General features: G+C 40.5%; 1 protein-coding gene across 3 annotated transcripts in view; it reads right to left on the minus strand.

The window, feature by feature from the left end:
- The window catches only part of b3glcta (beta 3-glucosyltransferase a), a 137524-nt gene that overhangs the window by 55197 nt on the left and 62030 nt on the right, over window positions 1-20297 (minus strand). For all 3 annotated transcript variants that reach the window (XM_047161224.2, XM_017491574.3, XM_017491575.3), the window contains exon 4: window positions 594-703. In XM_047161224.2, the coding sequence (XP_047017180.1) occupies window positions 594-703 (110 nt within the window). The remainder of the gene's footprint in view (window positions 1-593; window positions 704-20297) is intronic.

A 20297-nucleotide genomic window follows, 5' to 3' on the forward strand; every position in this document is an offset into this window, starting at 1 on the left:
AATAGCAGGAATATACCCTGAATTTGACCTGATAGACATTTCTCCAGCCACCATGTTTTTAGGAGATGAGAGAAAACCCGAGACCCTCAGGATCAAACCCCTGCTGTGCCACCATACTGCTCAACATCAAATATTTACAGGAAATATGTATGCGGCTGACATAATGCCACCAGGTGTTCCTGTGTGTGTGTTTTAGGTCACTGCACTATGATTCACAAACTGTCCTTATTAGGAGAACTCCTGTATAGTCGTTTTGATAGTTTATTTTGAGAAACGCTGGCTTTATGAAATGTAACGCTGTGCCAATTTGTGAGTTTGTGTAGAGAGCGATGTGTGAAGAGCTTTCAAAAAAGTGAACTTGCTACTCAAAAACACTTGTTAGCAACTACATCACCATGTGGTGTCTGGAAGAAGACAAACCACATACAGAGTGAGGACAGACGACTGTATGTGAGACAAAAAAAAAGGAAATAAATACAATTTCATAATAATAATAATAATAATAATAATAATAATAATAATAATAATAATAAGTGGAAAAGCATACGGGGATATGTTTAGGATACACGGGCTGTGATCTAGGGTGAGTGTACCTCTTGGAGCGCTTCAGCCTGTGAGAGCAGATCTGCTCGGAGTCTCTGTGCTCGCTGAGCATGGAAGGAGTTCCTCTGGCTCTGGATGACAAACACCACCTCCCTCAGGTCTGCAAACACAAGTATGATTTGTGTTAACCTTGTGTGCAGTTATGCATGTGCATTATTTCACCCCAGTACATGTAGTTCATCAAAAAACAAACAAACAAACAAACAAACAAAACCCAGTAACAACAACTGCCATTTTAATATTTGGTTTGTCAGAATGCCATTTTTTGTTTTGTTTAGTGGTTTTTACGCATTGTTTGTTATTAAAGATTTTATTCCTTGTTTGTCAGCAAGAAAGGCCACAACATTTCATCTTCACTGTCTTTTCTGTTACAGCTGAGTGAAAAAACATGATGAAGCCGACACGACTGCCGTTATTTATTTATTTATTTATTTTTGTTTATTACTTTATGAATCAATCAGAAATGATATTCTGTTGTTATTCCTATTCTAAGGTTCTGGCCTTGTATTAGGGGTCCAAGCACTGAAGCTGCTGGAATCCTATTGTTTTTGTTCTTTTCGTTTCTTTTTCTTATTCTTGACTTTCTTAACATGAATCACGCAGACCAAACGGTAAGTCGTAGAGAAATGCCACTTCGTAGAAATGAGCCCAAACGCCTAACGGTGGCGCTATCGCTCGGCATTTTACGTTTTCGCCCATATCTCGACAATGCTGAAACACAGCGATATATTAACGTTTTCTCCCAACTCCTCTACTGCGCCAATCTTGAAAGTGGACTTCAAATAACGCCCGAGTTACCTCACAAACATGGCCGCTATCAGCCAAGCAGGTTTGAGCAGGCATTTCACATGATTCATCTTTAGTTCGTCTTGGTTGTGTCTTTGCGTCGACGTCTCCTTCGTTTCTGAATAACAGTCTACCTTAACGCATTGCTATTTTGGTATCGGAGTCCCCTTCTGCAGCTCTGTAAAAGGTCAGTATTTCAGTTCTAGGTCTTGTAGGAGCTGTTTTCCTTAATGCCACTGACTCCTGACTCCGCAACCTACTTGAGAGTTTGAGTCTGTCTGAACTTTTCATGCTTTAAATAATAACAAGCTTAAACTATATGTGTTTTATGTTACAAGACACCACCGTGTTCAACTGAACTCTTCAGGTTAGCTAACTAGAGCATGTAAAAACTTTAGAATCAGTTGGTTTATTATTGTAATGTTTTTTTTTTATAGCAAACGTATTTTTATGCACGTTACGTAACATTGTTTATTTATTTTTTTCATCTATAAACCGTAAAACAGTAGGAACATTTTCTTCTCCCCTCCGAAACCAGAGGGTCAGAAAACACTCGATTTTCTACATTCATTGATGCACAGATTCAGTATATTTCTCCAAACACGTCATAACACACCGCATCATGCAGAATAAATGCATATTGTTCACTTAGTAATGCAACCACCTCCTCCAGACAACTGACCCAGAGAAAGCAGGATCATAATCCAGTCCAGAATACATTCCACCCACAATAAAAGCACAGAACACTGATGTACAACCTGCGCCATCACTCCTCACTAAACTCTCCTGTTGTCCAGACTTAATGCTACAATAAGCCTCGTATTAATGACCGCGCTTAATTAACATCCCACTATACCGTAATACACCACTTTCATGAGTTAAACCATACCGTCAGAATGAACTGAACATCACAGTTCATGTAATGTTGCATTCATTTACGCTCTGAAAAAAAAAATCACAGTGTAGCAAACTGTCTCTGTCAGCAAGTATAAACAGGCAAAACTGCTGAACACAGCACACAGCAATTACGCCTGTGCAGAGCGAGCTGAAAGACACGACCAAACCGAGCCTCAAGGCAAAACATCCCTTCAGGCTCTGTCAATACTAGAGGACCTGAGATGATACAATGTGCATCTTAAAGGCTCTAAAGTACAAAAGTGACATTTAAAACGGGCAACGATACAACAGAATAGGATTTCGTTGTGTCTTACGGTGGTGTAACACAATGCCATTATATATGTATGTATTTGATGAGTCATTTTTTAGGACTTAAAATATCCATATCTGTTTTCATATCAAAATTTGTAAGTAGGCATGGTCTAGTGTCTCGCCCCCCGGTGTTAACTTTTTTTTCCTCCTAAAAAGATGACGTGTGTCCATTGTGTTTTTCTACGACCAAGCATTTCTCGCTAGTTCCGGGTCTTTAGCCCGATTCGGATCGGATTTGTTTAGCGGGGGACGTCGGTGATACATATTCTACACGTAACCTCAGAGATAAAAATCTCGCATCCGGGCAGGAGGAGTGAGTTTCTAGAGCGTTGTATATTCTACTCGTCAAATATATGATCGTGTTACATTCACGACATGGCGTCCAAGCGGTTAAAGAGGCACTGGAGTAGAGAAGACATGCTGGCACTTATTTCAGTTTGCGGTGAACCAAAGTTCCAGCAACACAATGTGAAAATACAATAAGAGAATAATTTACAAAATATTCCAGAAGCATTCGCTTTTTTGTTTTCGGGAAGTGTTTATGTGGAGGAGGATCTCTGATACGCATGCCATGAGACCAAACACAGGAAGTAGCAGCAGTCAAACTTTTTCTTTCTTTTTTATTTTTTATTTTTTAACAATATGAAGCATCACCTGCGTAAAAAATCACAGACATGTGCATCGGACTAAAAACATCACATGAGCACTGAGCTTGGCGGAAAACTGTAGATAATCACTTTGACATGTAATTTATTTATTATTTTTTTCCAGAGAAGGCCAGAGAAAAACACCCACGTGGCAGATCCGGACAGGAATGAAGTCATAGAGTGCACCTGTGAAATGGAAAATTACCCCAGATGCACATGTAATTTTAATCCTGTCCGTAAAAGGCTTTTTGTGAGGCATTTGAGATGTATTTGCGTCTGCAATTTTGACACTGCACTTGTATTGTATTCAAAATTGTAATTTTCCCCCCACTGGCCTCCGCGAGCCGTCCTTCAAAGCTCCTCTTTAAAGCAAAATCCTTGCGTGTGAATTTAGACTATTTGACTATTAATATTTAAATGTGTTCGACCTTCAAATAATCAGAAGTCATGCTTCTTTATGGCTAAGCTTCTGATTTGCGTGCCAGTGCTGCTCTGTTGTAATATTCAAAACGGTATTAACTGTGATATTGTGAAAAGACAAGTCAGAAGCTGACAAACCCATGACATTTCTCAAACGTCACAGCATCCGCTGTAACCTTTGACTAAGCTTTATATTCAATACTCAACCAGTGTGGCAGTGAGATAAGGACAGGACCTTTTAATTTGATCTATTGTGTTCTACTGATTACGCTACAACAATGCAGGTTGGACTGAGTTTGAAGCTGGAACAAGCTGCTGTTAGTTGCGTCGCCGTCGTTACTGGCATGAAAAGGAGTGACATTTGGATTGACCTTTCAGTCATCAAGGTTCTAATGCACGTTCATTTGCATTAATTAAAAATGAAACAAAAATACTAATAATAACAATAATAATAATAATAATTTGACGGAAATGTTAAAAGACCAAACAGTGCATCAAGACTAATTTTCCACCAAATAATTACATGCAAGTGTGAGACAGATGTCTGATGCTAAGAGAAAGCAACAACTAAACTATAAATTCGCACATTTAAAATCCCTATCCCGTGTTTATATGTTTCTGTAAAGCTGCTTTGAGACGACGTCCGTTGTAAAAAGAGCTACGCAAATAAAATTGAACTGAACTGAATTAAACATAAGGGATGAAGTAAGTGTTGGCATGCCAGAGTGTATACACATCACCCCAAACAAAATGAGTCATAAAACACATCATAAGGCAACTGTACAGCAAAAAAGAACACACCTGGATACACAAATATATTCACACACACACTCAGAGGTATTTCTCTATTGCTGCCAAAGTGCTCTTAGAAAAGTTACGCGAATAAAGCAGGGAATTCAGTTCAGCACTTGGATGGAACGTAGGCCCCAAGCTCATCAATATCACCATACTGAATGCATCTGTAGTTTCCCAACAGCACTGTTGTGTGTGTGTGTGTGTGTGTGTGTGTGTGTGTGTGTGTGTGTGTGTGTGGAAGATGATTTAAACTGTTAGCGACAGAGTTTGTTCAAAGGCATACTTTACCGTTCTTTTTTATTTTTTATGATTACTTCCGTAATGATGCTTTAGCAAAAGAAGGCTCAGGGAAAAAGAAAAAAAAAAAGAAAAAAAAAGGGAAAACGTGATTATTCCATCTCTCCATCTTGTTTGTGTCCTTCTGATTTCAGCAAGACTGCAGCTGTAATGGGAATTTGTTTTCTACAACACCCAGCTTGTGTGAACACGTTCATTAAAATATATGAACAAAACAAAACAAAAAAAAAACCAAAACACACAGATTGCAAAAATACCCCGTGCTCTACAGACACTTTCATTCCTGCACCATAAAAAATGCCATTATTTACACGTGTACATGATAGAGCATAATAGTTTCAATGGGAGGTCTTTACTAAGGAAATTATTAACAGTTCTAATGTGTCCCCTTATTTAAACAATTAAAGGCATCTGGTCAAGCATAATGTGGATCAGTATGAGACTATTAGGAGAGTACGATGACTTCTTTTCCTGAGTCGAAATTGAGGTCATGAAAACAGAGACAAACTGGAAGGCCTGGTATCACGCCAACTAGTGAGTAGAAAAAACGCTGCATTCCAGATAACCAGAGATAGGTCACACTAGCTTGCAGCATCATCAAACTGAGGAGAATGGGTCTTCATCATACAGCTTGGTGTGGAGCTCAACTTCATGAAGAACTTGATACTAACTGCTTCACAGTTCTTCTTTGCGATGCTTCTGATCTGATAAACAATGATCAGTTCAGTGTCTTAAAGGAATATGACATTGCTGGATACCTTTGCATCCCAGCTCTTTGGTTTGAATACCCCCATCTCCATGGCACAGTCCATGGCATCGTGTCAAAGCATTGTTCCTTTAGCCAGCTTACAGATCAATATCAGTGTCTGTCTTGAAAGTACTGGCTGCTACAACAAATGGTATACCAAAGCCCTCAGGTTTCTTGACCAGCTCCATCACCATTCTCTACCACTGAAGTTCACATCAATGTATTCCTTTGGCAGAGGCATGACAGCTGTGACTATTGCTGGTCCTATATCTATATCTGCCTGTGCATCTTCAGTATCTTCACATGAGGCTGTAGTCACTGGTGCTTTGTTGTGCATCTTCAATATCTTTATGCGAGGCCAGTCGAGAGTAATGATGATCCAGACTTCTGAAACATGTGTTTCACTGATACAAGTCCTTCAGGCTCCACAAGCTCAGGGCAGTTTTATCAACTAACATGGAATAGTTCCCTTGGGCCATTTTTGCCAAAGGAAATATTTAACACAGAGTACCCTCTCGGTTAGCACGTTCGCCTCACGCCTCCAGGGTCGGGGGTTCGATTCCCACCGTGGCCCAGTGTGTGTGGAGTTTGCATGTTCTCCCCGTGCTGCGGGAGGGGTTTCCTTCATCCTGGTTACCCACATACCATGTGACCCAAGGCAGGACATACAGGTGGAGCTACAAATGGTACAGAACATTGACCGGTCAATTGCCGATGAATGATTCTAATATTATCTATTTACAGAATCTCCAATAATAGCGTAGGTACTGTTTGTTCCCATCTTTTTCCTCCGGCAGCTTTAAGCAGTCCGTACAGGATTTCGCAGAGGTAAACGACTTGAAGTGGTGAAATTACAACTGCATGAAATTGTTTTGCACCGACTTTGGCAGCGATGTTTGTTGGGACATTTTAGCTGTACTCACGTTCGACACACATGAATGGAAGAGTGCTTTGGCTGATTTCGCATTCTGATGACGCCAAACCTGCGGAAAATCTGCGGTAATTTTGAAAAATGGGTTAGGGTTAGGGTTAGGGTTAGGGGTTAGGGTTAGGGTTAATAAGCTCCTGTAATAAGCTCCTATAATAAGCTCCTCCTAATATTGCGGAGTTTGTTTGATTTTGTGTTCATTTCTTTCTTTTTTTTTTAACCCACGATACGTTTTTCCGCCTATTTTTTCTCTCTAACCATCTTCAAGTCAGACCAAACTGCTTACTATTCACCTTCTCTACCCCCTACATATCTTATAACCCGACGGCCCTGTACAACATACCTGGTGCAACCACATTTGAAATACAACTATGCAAAATTCATGACTTCTTGTTTATTTATTTATTTATTTTTACATTTCACACACTTCTCTGTATTTTCTCTAAAGATTAAAGATAATATTAAAGAAAAAGATAAGCTCAATAATTCATTATGTGGGAAACCAAGCACGCCGCACCACACATATTGTAAGTTCAAACAAGATTTATGACTTATGACTTGGTTTTATTAAAAAAAACATCCATCATAAGAAAAGTAATCAAGTGATAGTTTACTAAGACAGTAGGGTCCACAATCAGAAACTGACAGGTATGCAGTTCAATCTCAGTTGACGTATTATTTCACCACCAAATACTATTCTACAGTGGTCCTGTTTTACTGATGGATGAGGTCGAGAGGTGCCCACAAACTGCACAGCAATGGACTGCAGGTAGTAACTGTATACATTCAAAGTGTTCTGATAGTAGGTGTCTGTGAAAGATGTCAAATCCATGTTTTTTTTATTTAATAATCAGCTAAAACCAGTGCCTAGCAATGAGCACTCTTCAAATAAAGTGCATATACTATGCTCATTTTGACTCAGTGCTGCCAGGAAGGGGGTATCTTAATATGGCACCATAATCACAAGTGACTTGAAGTGCCCCCTAACGTACGTCTTTCAAAAAAAAAAAAAAGATTTATAACAATTAAATCTGATCACACACATATGAATCTATTCCCAACCATCCTGTTACGTCAAGAAACTTTATCTCCGCTCTCACAGCAAAACTCTTGGCCAGAGAAATTTTTTTAATGACAAACTTTTTTGCACGGGCACTCTGCCAGTGCACCATTACAAGTTTTAATTAGGTGCTTTAAGCTTTTAAGCAGAGGGGTGAAAAAATAAGTTATCAAGAAGTGAGCAATGTGCTTCATAAATTCTGATGAAACAGCAGGAACTCGTGATTTTTTTTTTTTTAGGACTATGAAATGAGGCTCATTTTTCATGACACAAACAGGGCAAAGCAAGCGGTGGGAGGACAGCCTGATGATCTTGCTTTCATAGAGCAGAAAGAGTGTGTGTCTGAAATGGAGAGAGATAGAGAATGAACTGAAAGGAGGAAAGATTTTTACATGCGGGATGCAGGATAAACTGCTTCAATAAAGACCCGGACCTCTCTTACCATGCATAAGAGGGGTCAGAGGTCATGTGGCGTTCAGAACACTAGTTACACAAGAGAGGCCTGTTAAAGAAGATTATAATTTTTTGAGACACTGTTGCCTAAAACTTTGACCCTGCCCCCTGTGTTGAACTACTCCAAGTGGAAGCGGAGCTCGTATAAAGGCCAGAAAAATGTAAATAAATAAATAAATAAATAAATAATAATAATTTTAAAAAAGTAAACGAAAGAGAAAAAAACCGTCAGTATGCCTTTAAACCTGTCGAGATGCACGTTTGAAATAAAGTTATCAATGTTATCATCAGTTAGGGGTGTAATTTATTAGGTTCTAGATGAATCAATTACAATTCCTCCCAGTGCAACAACAATGTTATGTTATAATAAAATAAATAATAATAATAAATAAACATTTGATACAATAATTAAAATTGGAACATTGTTCAAAAATCAATTTTACACACACACACACACACACACACACACACACACACACACACACACACACAAAATAAATAAATACAAATTTATTTTAAAATATCCATCCATCCATTTTCTATACCCCTTTATCATACACAGGGTCCCGGGGAGCCTGGAGCCTATCCCAGGGGACTCGGGGCACAAGGCGGGGGACACCCTGGACAGGGTGCCAACCAATCGCATGGCACAATCACACACAAACTCACAAACCCATTCACACATTACGGACACTTTAGACATGTCAATCAGCCTACCATGCATGTCTCTAGACTGGGGGTAGAAACCGGAGTCCCTGGAGGAAACCCCTGAAGCACGTGGAGAAACACTCCACATGGAGCAAACTCCATGCATGCAGGGAAGAGGCGGGAATCGAACTCAAATCGAGGTGCAGACGTGCTATTTATATATTAAGCTTTTAAAACATTAATACGTTAAGAAGTTATAATTCCGGACCAGTTTATCCATGTGCCCTCCTAACACGGTGTTAATTGAGGTGTGGAGCACATCAGAGCGAGGAGAGGCACATTCAATGCAGGTTACGATCCTTAATTAAAGAGTACAAACAGTCAGACCACAGAACACTGGTCGTGCTGCAATAGCAATTTATTTTTTATTTATATTTTTTTAGAAAGTATTGTGTCCTTGTCTATCTCTGCACTGCTTCTGATCTGCATGGCCTCACAGTCAGAGGGAATTACCCCCTGAAGCTGTCTTTGTCCATCATCTGAGATGTGCGCTGCTTTCATCCACCTCTATATGCCCTTCTGTTGCGGCAGGGTGAAAGTGTGTGCGTGCATAGATATTTTATATTATATATATATATATATATATATATACACATATATACACACAAACAGGCACACACACACACACAGGCATATCTGAGAAGTGTGTGGGAAAGCATGTGGGGTTTATATTAATCTCGAGGATTGCATTCTGCTCAGACATCTACCTCATGGAAATAAAAATCATCACCCACACCAGGGAAATGCATTGATAAAATATAATAGAGAATGTAATTAAGAGCCTCACAATCATTTTGGTTTTGAGCCCAGATGTAATTTGTCCTTGTACGTGTGTGAGAGAGAGAATGAACAGTTTTCTTTAACAAAAAAAAAATAAAAAAATGCATAAATAAGAAGACGACTCAGCAAGTCTTGTATTTCAGAGCATGCTTCAACAGAACGGTGGTGTACGGCTCAGTTCGGCTCTGTAAATGAACCGTGACGCCACACTTTGTCTGCATCCGTGTACCCGAGCAAGCAAGTACCGCGTGAGGCGAGTCTGGACATTTTGGGTAGAGCTAAACATAGTGCAGGCTATTGATTGGTTAAACACAATCGTCACGTAATTATTTTGATGTCTTTTGTTAAAATCCCTTTTCAACGTATTCTTCCGTAGTTGTGTAGTTACTGCTCGGCAACTTCAAAATCTTATATCTTTTTCCCAATTATGCAGTCAGAGCTATAGCTGTGTATCCTACAATGACACAGACACTTCAGTGAAGAAAGCACATTTTTTCATCTAAATGATGCAAGTATAAGTAAGAAAATAGATCAATAGAGTGACAATGCTTCTTCTTCATCTTCTTGTTCTTGTTCCTCTTCCTTTTATTATTATTATTATTAACAATAATAGCTTAGGATGGTACCACTTGAAGTACCATGAAATATTTTTGGACCTCAATTCCGCATGGACTGTTGCTGGGACTACGGTTGCAGCGATGTCCTTGGGACTGCGATTACCACGTGCAGTTTCACACTCGGGTCTCCTTTAGTGAACAGTGGACTAGTTCAACAAACAGACTTCATATAAAACCATCATGAACTTTCTTTTACTCTCACACTATCCGTCGTGACCCAGATGAGGACGGGTTCCCTTCTGAGTCCGGTTCCTCTCAAGGTTTCTTCCTCGTATCATCTCAGGGAGTTTTTCCTCACCACCGTCACTACCATCTCGCCCAATAGGGATAAACTCACACGCTTAAAATCTCTACCCCGTGTTTATATGTTTCTGTAAAGCTGCTTCGAGACGACGTCCGCTGTTAAAAGTGCTGTTCAAATAAAATTGAACTGAATTAATAATACATTTATTCTGATATTTTTACACAGTGACAAATGAATATCTATTTATGCTTAATGTGACTGGTCTGCATTGAGAGTTGCAAAAGTTTGTATCCCTCTTAGTTTCTGGCTTGGACAATAATACCTTCATGTGACATGTGAAGTGAATTATAAATTGTTTGTGTGGCCATATCTGAGAAATACTGCGTGTTTACGGTACAGTGAGTATTATATTCATCGTAAACGCCAATGGAGTGTGCCGAATGTGACATTTGTATGCTATTTGGGTCCGTGGAGTGTCGAAGAAATAATAAAAAAAATGTGTGGTTTTGACAGGCGTTAAGGCTTTATGTGCATTCATTGCCAGTAGGTGTGTGGCCAGCTTTCTTTGCCTCAACAGAGGGATAGTTGTATGAAACCAGGGCTCGAGATTATCAGCTCTGAATCCGTCATTGTCCCTCTAACATGGTCATTACATCACTGATGAAAAAAAAAAACTAATTAAGGCTTAGTTTAACTGCGCTTCTGCACTAATGGCTTTCGATTAATTATCGAAGAGGGCGGGCAGAGGAACATTCTTCTACTGCTAAAAGGCCCCATCAGTCCCCGTGATCACCTTCGTACATTCTAAACATCCGCGGCTAGCCAAAACAGGCAAAGTAAGCAATCAATAAATCTACTGAATTATAGAGTGGACTTGCAGAACTGAGCCTCGGCTGCCAAAGGAACCGCAGAGCAGAGCTGAAATAGAGGAGGAGCTGTGCGATTGCTCCAAAGCCCTCTGGCTGAAAGATCCAATCACAGTGGCACACAGGGAGGAGAAGAGAAAGGTGGGCAATGAGGTCAGCCCCGTGGGGCACATGATTTATTTATCTGCTTACACAGTGATGCAATTCCCTATTCTCACATTGGCAGAGTCTTTTTTTTCTCAGGATTACAACCTAATAGAAAAGTACTGATAAACTCTGTAAGGTACACTTGTGAAAGTCCGCATTTGTACATCATGTGCGGTTGTCAGTGGCAGCTTGGCAGTGGTGGGATCTGAACTCATGACCTTCCAATCAGAAGTCCAACATCTAACTCTCAAATATCTTAAAGCAAATGTTAGATTGGGGAATTTCACTCTATTATCTATTAAGAACACTTATTAATCTGATGGTTCTGAAGGACGATGGGGGCTGTCCCCCTAAATACATTTGACACACAAAACAGGATATCTAAAAATAATAGAACTTTCAGAATGAAAATAATGAATATAATAATAATAATAATAATTGTTGTTGGTGTTTACTTAAAGTGACTCTCACATCTGTTGAGTAGCATGATAAGAGCAAAACCTCTCAGCTTGAATACAAGCTTGTTTTTGTTAGCTAGCATGCCAACATCTAACAGTCAGCTAGTCGTGCTGCATAACACTAACTAGAACACAACATTTTGTTGAAGAGGAAAATATTTTCTATGTTACAGAAATCTACGTCATTAAGAACCTGACCACTGCGCAACAGGTTAATACGTACAGTTTAGTATGTTTTCTCCGTTTAAAAAATAGATTTATTTCGTTTTCCAAAAAGATGTTAGATCAGTTCTTTTGGTTCTGCAGCTTAGTTGCAAAAAATAATTGGCTCCCTCTTCAGCCAAAAATTGATCTCTAACCGGAGAACCCGGCAACAGCAATCGTTAGTTCCTCACACAGAATTTTTATACCTTTTTAAACTTAACAAAGCAAGGGGATACAATTTTTTTTTTGTTCAGTCATGTACAGTACTGTGCAAATGTCTTATGACTTGGCAAATACTGCAAAACAAAGATGCTTTTAAAAATAATGAAATTAAACATTTACTCACACACACACACACACACACACACACACACACACACACACACACACAAACACACACAAACACACACAAACACACACACACACACACAAACACACACACACACACACACACACACACACACACACACACACACACCAGCCATAATTAAAGCATTAAAACCGTAAGGATCTGAGCGACTTTGACAAGGGCTAAATTGTGAAGGCTAGACGTCTGGGTCAGAGCATCTCCAAAATGCCAGGTCTTGTTGGGTGTTACTGGTATGACAATGATAATGAGTCTTTATTAGTCACGTAAACATTACAGCAAAGTGAAATGCTTTTCTTTGTATACCCCAGCATGTCAGGAAGTTAGGATCAGAGCGCAGGGTCAGCCATTATATGGTGCCCCCTGGAGAAGAGAGGGTCAAGGACCTTGCTCAAGGGCCCAACTTGGCAGTGCTGGGGCTTGAACCCCCGACCTTCTGATCAGTAACCCAGAGCCTTAACCGCCAAGTATCAAAAGTGGTGCAAGGAAGGAAAACCCGATGAACCTAGACCATGGAGCAGTGGAAGAAGGTAGCCTGATCTGACAAATCACATTTTCTTTTACATCATGTGGCACCAGGATGCACTATGGGAAGAAGGCAAGCCAGCAGATTCAGTGTGATGCTCTGGGCAGTGGTTTGCTGGGAAATTTTTGGTCCTGGCATTCGCATGTAGAGGTTACTTCAACATGTACCACCTACCTAAACATTGCCTACCTAAACTTCATGGCAACAGTATTCCCTAATGGCACTGGCCTTAATGGGTCACAGCTGTTTAGGTGGCACAAGGGGGACCTACACAATATGTGAAGTCCCCTCTGAAACTATTGGAATGGCAAGGCCATTCATTTGTTTGTGCTCTACACAAGACATTTGGGTTTGCGATCAAAAGATGGACATGAGATGAGAGTTTAGGATTTAGGATCAGACCACCCAATTTTGAGCCAAGAAACATTATAGGAACAGATAAGTTTGGAAGTAAATTAAAGCAAATACGTATCACTTAATATCTGATTGCATATCACTTGCTTGCAATAACTACATCAAGCCTGCGACTCAGTGACATCATCAAATTTTTGGTTTCTTCTTTGGCGATGCTTTTCCAGGCTTTTAATGAAGCCTCTTTCAGTTGTTGTTTATTTCGTGGTATTTCTCCCTTCAGTCTTCAGGAGGTGAAATGCATGCTCGGTCGAGTTAAGGTCTGATGACTGACTTTACCAGTCTAAAACCCTTCACTTTTTCCCTTGATAAAGCCCCTTGTTGAGTTGGCAGTGTGTTTTGGATCATTGCCTTGCTGCATGATAAAGTTCCTCCTGGTTAATTTGGATGTTTTTCTCAATAAAGTGACCCACAAAATGTTCCTGCAAACTTCTGAATTCATTCTGCTGCTACCACAACACAAATTACATCAACAATAAAGATTACTGATCCTGTTCCAGAAGCAGCCATGCACGCCCAAGCCATGACACTACCTCCACCATGTTTCACAGATCATGAGCAGATCCTTTCTTTCTCCACACTTTGGCCTTAAAGTACTTTGGTAGAAGTTAATCTTGGTTCCAGAACTTTTGTGGCTCATGTCTAAATTTCTTTTTTGTGAACCTGCCTTTCCAATTCTTACTGCTGATGAGTGGATTGCATCTTATGGTATGGCCTCTATATTTCTGCTCTTCTTCGTATGGTGGATTATGATATCTTCACCCCAGCCCTGTGTGACACATACACAGGAGCACTTTTCTATGCTTCACCTCTTTACTCTCATCTTCCACACTAAACTCTCTTTGTTAAAGGAACATACACACATTATGACTCCGGAATGTACCAACTACAGAAACTGTGGAGGGGTCTGGGCAGGACCATTTTCTGCACATCCCACATCCCGCATCTTGAACCTGATTAAAGTAATCAGCAAACTTTTATCACACACAATATACTACTAACATCACAAATTTTCAAATGGAACCTCTACTATGAACAAGCAATATGAACATTAAGCTTACTTGCTAAGTAAGCACACAGTCTTTGAAGCGCACTGGACGTCTGATGCACTGTCCTGCTCTTGTGCATACAGGACCTTGCATGGCTCTTATCTTAGCATCTCAAATATGATCAGCGATCAGCAGCTCAGGCACACCCTGCCTGGTGAGCACTGCTTTAAATATGGTGATCAGAGAGCCCGATGTCTTGTCTGGCAACTGTAGGACTTCTGGGAATTTAGAAAAATAGTCTACACTAAGAAGGAATGCTCAGCTCATCCTTGGAAGTAAAAAATGTTAGCAACCATTTTCTGCCAGGGTCCTTCAGAAAATGGATGTGGGAGAAGCAGGACTGGCTCCAAAGCTTAAACAGTACATCCAGTAGTGCTTTCTATATCTGGGCATAATTCTTTTAGGCTGCTGACAGTGCTCTGGAGGCATATGCTATTGGATGTTTGCCCTGCATCAGGCAGGCTCCCAGCCCATCATTTGAAGTGTCTGTTTGTACCTCTATAGACACTTTGGGGTTGAAGTATCTCAGGATCGGTGCTTTAAATGGCTTTCTCCAGCTCCTCGAGTGCTGCCTGCTGTTCTGGGTACCACTGTCAGGATATATCGTTCCTTAACAGCACCCTAAGTGGTGCAGTGAGGGTTGCCTCACTAGGAGTGTACGGTGATAAATAACATGTAATACCCAATAGTTCCTTTCTGATGGTGGGAGGAGCAAACTGCAGGACTGCCGATTCCTTGGATTCATCTGGCTTCACTCCTTCTGCCATGATGACGTGGCCAGGGTATGTCAGCTTATTGACCATGTATTGTAACTTGTTCTCATAAAATTTCACATTGAGGCTTAGTGCTCTGTTTATTATTTTTTTCAGAATGGCATCATGTTCTGCTTTAGTGGATGCTGCTAAGCTTATGCCATCGGCCACTATAAAGACACCTTCGATGTCTCCAGAGCTCTCAGAGTTTAGATGCTGGAACAACTCACATGCAGATTTGATGCCGAAGGGCATCTGATGAAAATGGTAGCTGCCCCACGGTGTGTTGAAGGTGCAAAGGTCAGATGACTTCTCATACAGCTTAATCTGCCAAAACCTGTCCTTCTCATCAAGGATTGTGAATAGCTTTTCCCCAAGCCAATTTACATTGTACATCCTCTATGGCCGGTATTGTGTAGTGCTGGCACAGTATGGCTTTGTTTCAGTCTCTGGGGTCCAGACACACTCTGAGGCTGCTGTTTTTCATTTCTGTAATGCAGAGACTGCTAACCCAAGTGGTGGGCTTAGACACTTTACTTATCACCCCTCTTTTTTCTAAATCATCTAGTGTCACATGGAGCCTATCATGCACTGCATATGGAATCTTCCGGCACCCATGGATAAGAAGAGGCACACTGGGGTATGTGTGAATATGGTGCATACCTGGGAATTGGCCCAAACCCTCAAACACAACCGCATGACGGCTGAGGAGCTCGTCTCTGGTTGTGGGAGCAGACGGTGCAAGTACTTCTACTTTTCTTACAAGGTCCAGTTGCACACATGCCCTCGTCCCCAACAAGGGCTTATGGTCACAGAATGTCATCTCAGATCATTTATGACACCTTCAGGTTTGATGCAGGCGCCCCCATTAGACACACAAGCATTGTGCCTGCCTTGTGCATAGTGGCAGGTATCTGAAGATAATCAACAACTTTCTTTGGTAGTACATTTGCTTCAGTGCCTGTGTCGAGCTTAAAATGGATTACAGTGCCTCCTCTGGGCAGATGTGTGTGCCAGCCTGTATCAGGTTTGTTTGGATGCCAACAACAGTCCCTACAAACAATATCTTAATGTCTGCAGGTTCAGTGTCTATGTCAAGAGATGCCATGTTCACTTTGGATTTGCAAGCAGCCGCAAAATGGTTCATTTTGCCACACTTTTTGCAGACCTCGTTATAAGCAGGGCACTGTCTTGGTATGTGGTTGTGTCCGCATTTGCCACAAGTCCTTGTCTGTCTACAGCTTCACCTAGGGGGCTTGTTTTTTTTTTTGTTTTTTTTACTGTAAATTTGCTTGTTTTCAAACCAAGATGGGACCCCTTCTGTGCAATACTGTGCACCCCGTTAATGCTGCCATCGCTCTGGCTTGTTACAGCCGTGGCCTGTGCCTCAACGGTCAAGTCAGAGATGGACAGCAATTTTTCACAAAGCCCTGAATCAGTTGTGCTGAACACATTTTTATCCCTTTATCATTAGGTCTTCTGTAGCCCCAAATTCACAGGTGCGTGCTTTACTCTTAGCTCTATCAAAAACGTGTCAATTCCCGCTTGCTGGGACAGGACCATTCACTACATATATTACTCTGTGGAGGCTGTTGGTTACATCACTGTCTGTTGTTTTTGGGTTTTACTTCACAGGTCTCACGATGTTTCTGTCATCGGCTGTTGTTGTTATCCTTGATCGAACCATTCAGTGTCTGTTGCTCAGTACACTGGTGGTTTCTTTCTTTTTCAGGACATTCTAAATTGTTCTATTGGCTATGCTCAATGTTTGTGCAATGCCTCTGATTGATTTTCCCGCTTTTCTCAGCTTCAAAATGGCTCGCATTTCTCCCATAGACAGCTCTCTGATCTTCATGTTGGCTTATCCTTTTCAACAACAAATGCAGTCTTCACAGGTGAAACCGAAGGCTAAAACCAAGAGTACATAATCAGAGCTATTTACTGCTTAAACAAATCAATCTAACAAGACACACCTTGGCAACGAGAAACACCCGTCAGTCACATGTTCCAGTATTTTGTACTCACCTACAAATTGGGCGGTCTGATACAAAATGTGCCATGTTCTATGTCTTTTAACACATCTACAAATAAATACCAGGAAACAGAAGCTGAAATTCTAAACTCTCTTCTCATGTTCATCTTTTGATCTCAAACACAAAGGAATTGCCCTTGCCAGTCTAATATTTTTTGGACTATATGTGGTCTCTTATGTATTGTGTTGTTTTCGTTAATGAGATTCACACACTCATCTGTAACGTTTAATTTAATCGGCATTTAATAAAATTGTACTGACTCAATAATGCAGAACTCATAAAATAAATATCTATAATAAAATTTTTACTAAAATGTGCATGCATTTATTGCTGGCTTTCGCTTTACTGGCTTGAATGTGGTTTGACCTTTCAGTCGTTATTTAGTTGTTCCAGCTGATCTGTTCACATGGGGATGATTTATTGCGTTTGTAGAGGTAGAGGTAGAGGGATAGTTAAATGTTTTCACGATGCACATCACAATTTATTATTATTTATTTTGTTGCTGATGTTTGTTTACAGGAGTCCTATCAGGAGTTGGTCAGTTGTATACAAGTTCTGATGATAGCCGCAGTATTCTCCGAAAATTCTACCACAACAATTTATCATCAGTATTTTATTTGTGGCTTTGTTTGTACAAGTGATGAATTCCGCTGTTTGCCTGGCACCATCCTGTACCATCCTATTAAAAATGTTTAGAAAAATCTTTACTATCTATTAGGATTCCTGCATACAACCTCTGAAAATCTAATCTCCAGGATTCCTGACAAGCCATGATGAAGATGAGCTTGTCCCAGGATTATTTCCATGTGTCCGCATCTCAATTTCTCTTTCTGTCCATCTTTGAGTTCTCTGTGTCGTTCTCTCGCCCTGTCAGTTTATCTGTCTTTCTCTCACAGTTTTTGGCCTCTTTTCTTACTTCATCTCCTTGCTTCTTGGTCTTTCTCCTCACCTGTCTGATGGTCTTTGCACTCCCGTTTTTGTTCCACATGCACTGTTTAGTGCGCTAAATAGAAATGCTGCTATTTTCTAATAATATGTCTCTAACCATATAGTGTACAATACGGAATAAACTTGCAAAAACACTTCCTGCTTATTATATAGTGAGTGCACTAAACAAGAAGCTTTGCTATTTCACATTCTATAATTGGAATGTAAAATATCCAGTAAACTTCTGATACCACATTCACTGCACTACACCGTGCACTACATGGGGAGTTTAGCTATGTTATAAACCTTTCCGAAGCTATTCAGTGTAGAATACGGAGTAATCTATTCTCTAGATAGTGTGCTGAACAAGAAGCTTTGATTTTTTAAAATTTTTATATCATATATGTCTGAAAGCATAATGTAAAAGCCCAACAAACCCTCTATGAACTATTTAGTGCACTACATAGGAGATTTTGCTCTTTTATATACAATCATGACTGAAAACCGTGTAAAAGGTCCAGAACATGTGTCGGTGAATGTCAGGGTCTAAACCATGTAGCTGAGGTGATGAGGAAGACCCACAATGCACTTTGTAGTTTGCAGGGAATAGGTAGGAGGGCACATTCCAGAGACAAGTGTCACTCTTTCTTCCTACCTCTCTCGATCTGTCTCTCATTTCTCACTTATGTTCTCCGTCTTTATATTTCTGCCTTTCACACGTCCCTCTGCCTTTTTCCATTTTCCATGTTTTTGTCCACCTGTCATTCTCCCTCTCTTTCCCTCCGTCTTATTTTCCCGGCTATTTATCAGTCTCTCACTCTTGCTGTTTGTCTCTATTGCTCTCACTTTTCAGTCTCTCTCTTCTTGTTCTGTCTGTTTCGCTCTATCTGTCCATCTGTCTCTTGGTGGTCATCATTTCTCCTCTTTCAGACTCTCACATACCCCCACATGCACTCTGTATTCTAGCAAAGAACTGCCTCTATAGATAAAAGCATCGAATCTATCCGCTCAGAGAGATGGATTGCTCTGAATGAGGCACAGGAGAATTGAGCTCCAGTCATCTGTGATGCTCTCCTCCATATAAAGTGTCTCCTTTCTCCTTCAGAGTTTCGTCCTCTAACCCCCTCCCTTTTAATCCACACTCTTACTCTTGCCATACGGCAACCTGGAAGAAAAGAGATATGAGTGTGTGTACTTATAAAGCAGACCCAGGATTTGGATATTGAGACTGTTGGAGATAAAGGGTTGAAGAGTAAACTGTATATTTAAACGAGTGGGCGAAAAAAAAACGAGTCGCATCCTTCCTGCTCAGCACAATGACACCGGTTAGCTTTACTCACATGACAATACACAGACGTGATGTGAAAAGTACTATCATTTACATTTATTCATTTAGCAGATCCTTTTATCCAAAGCGACGTAAAAACGAGGACGTGCATGCAAAGCGATACGTCAAGCGGAGAAAAATGCAAGTAGTGCTACATTAATTAAGTTCTAGAGAAGCGAAGTGCGCAGAGTAGTGTGTAAGCTTTTTTTTGGTTTGTTTTTTAATAATGTGGGAGTTGGCCACAGGAGTTCGGGGTTAGTTAAGAGGTTAGCACTAACTAACAAACAATAACTAGGAATTGATTTCGATTAATGTTGATTATCCCCAAATTCTGAGAACAATAATAATTCACCTCTTATTATAGTATGATCTATTGGCATCCTTCTTATTTTTAGGACTCATTTTTCAGCACTTTTATCATTTACCACAACAAAAATTCACAACACGAATGGGACAAGATGTAGAGTTTGATGCAGATGGACTCCATAAAATGAAACTCGTATACACTATAGTATTTTGACTGAAGTATGTGGACACCTGACCATCACACCCATACGCGGTTCTTCTCCAAACAAACCGTTGCCACGAAATTAGAAGCACACAATTGTCTAGAATGTCTTTGTATGCTGTAGCATTAAGAATTCCCTTCACTGGAACTAAGCGGCCCAAACACGTTCTATCATGACACAAGGTCCACAAAGATGGTTAGCCGAGATCGGAGTGGAAGAACTTGAGAGACTTGCCCTGACCTCAACACCACTGAACGCTGGGATGAACATCAGCCCGACATCTCACCAATGCTCTCGTGGTCAAGCTCTAAAATCGAGTGGACGTCCTTCCCAGAAGAGTGGAGGTTAATAGAACAGTAAAGAGGGACTAAATTCGGAATGGGATACATCACAAGAACATATGGGTGTAATGGTCAGGTGTCCACA

This window comes from Ictalurus punctatus, chromosome 17, assembly GCF_001660625.3.
Source record: "Ictalurus punctatus breed USDA103 chromosome 17, Coco_2.0, whole genome shotgun sequence".
Taxonomy (NCBI): Eukaryota; Metazoa; Chordata; class Actinopteri; order Siluriformes; family Ictaluridae; genus Ictalurus; species Ictalurus punctatus.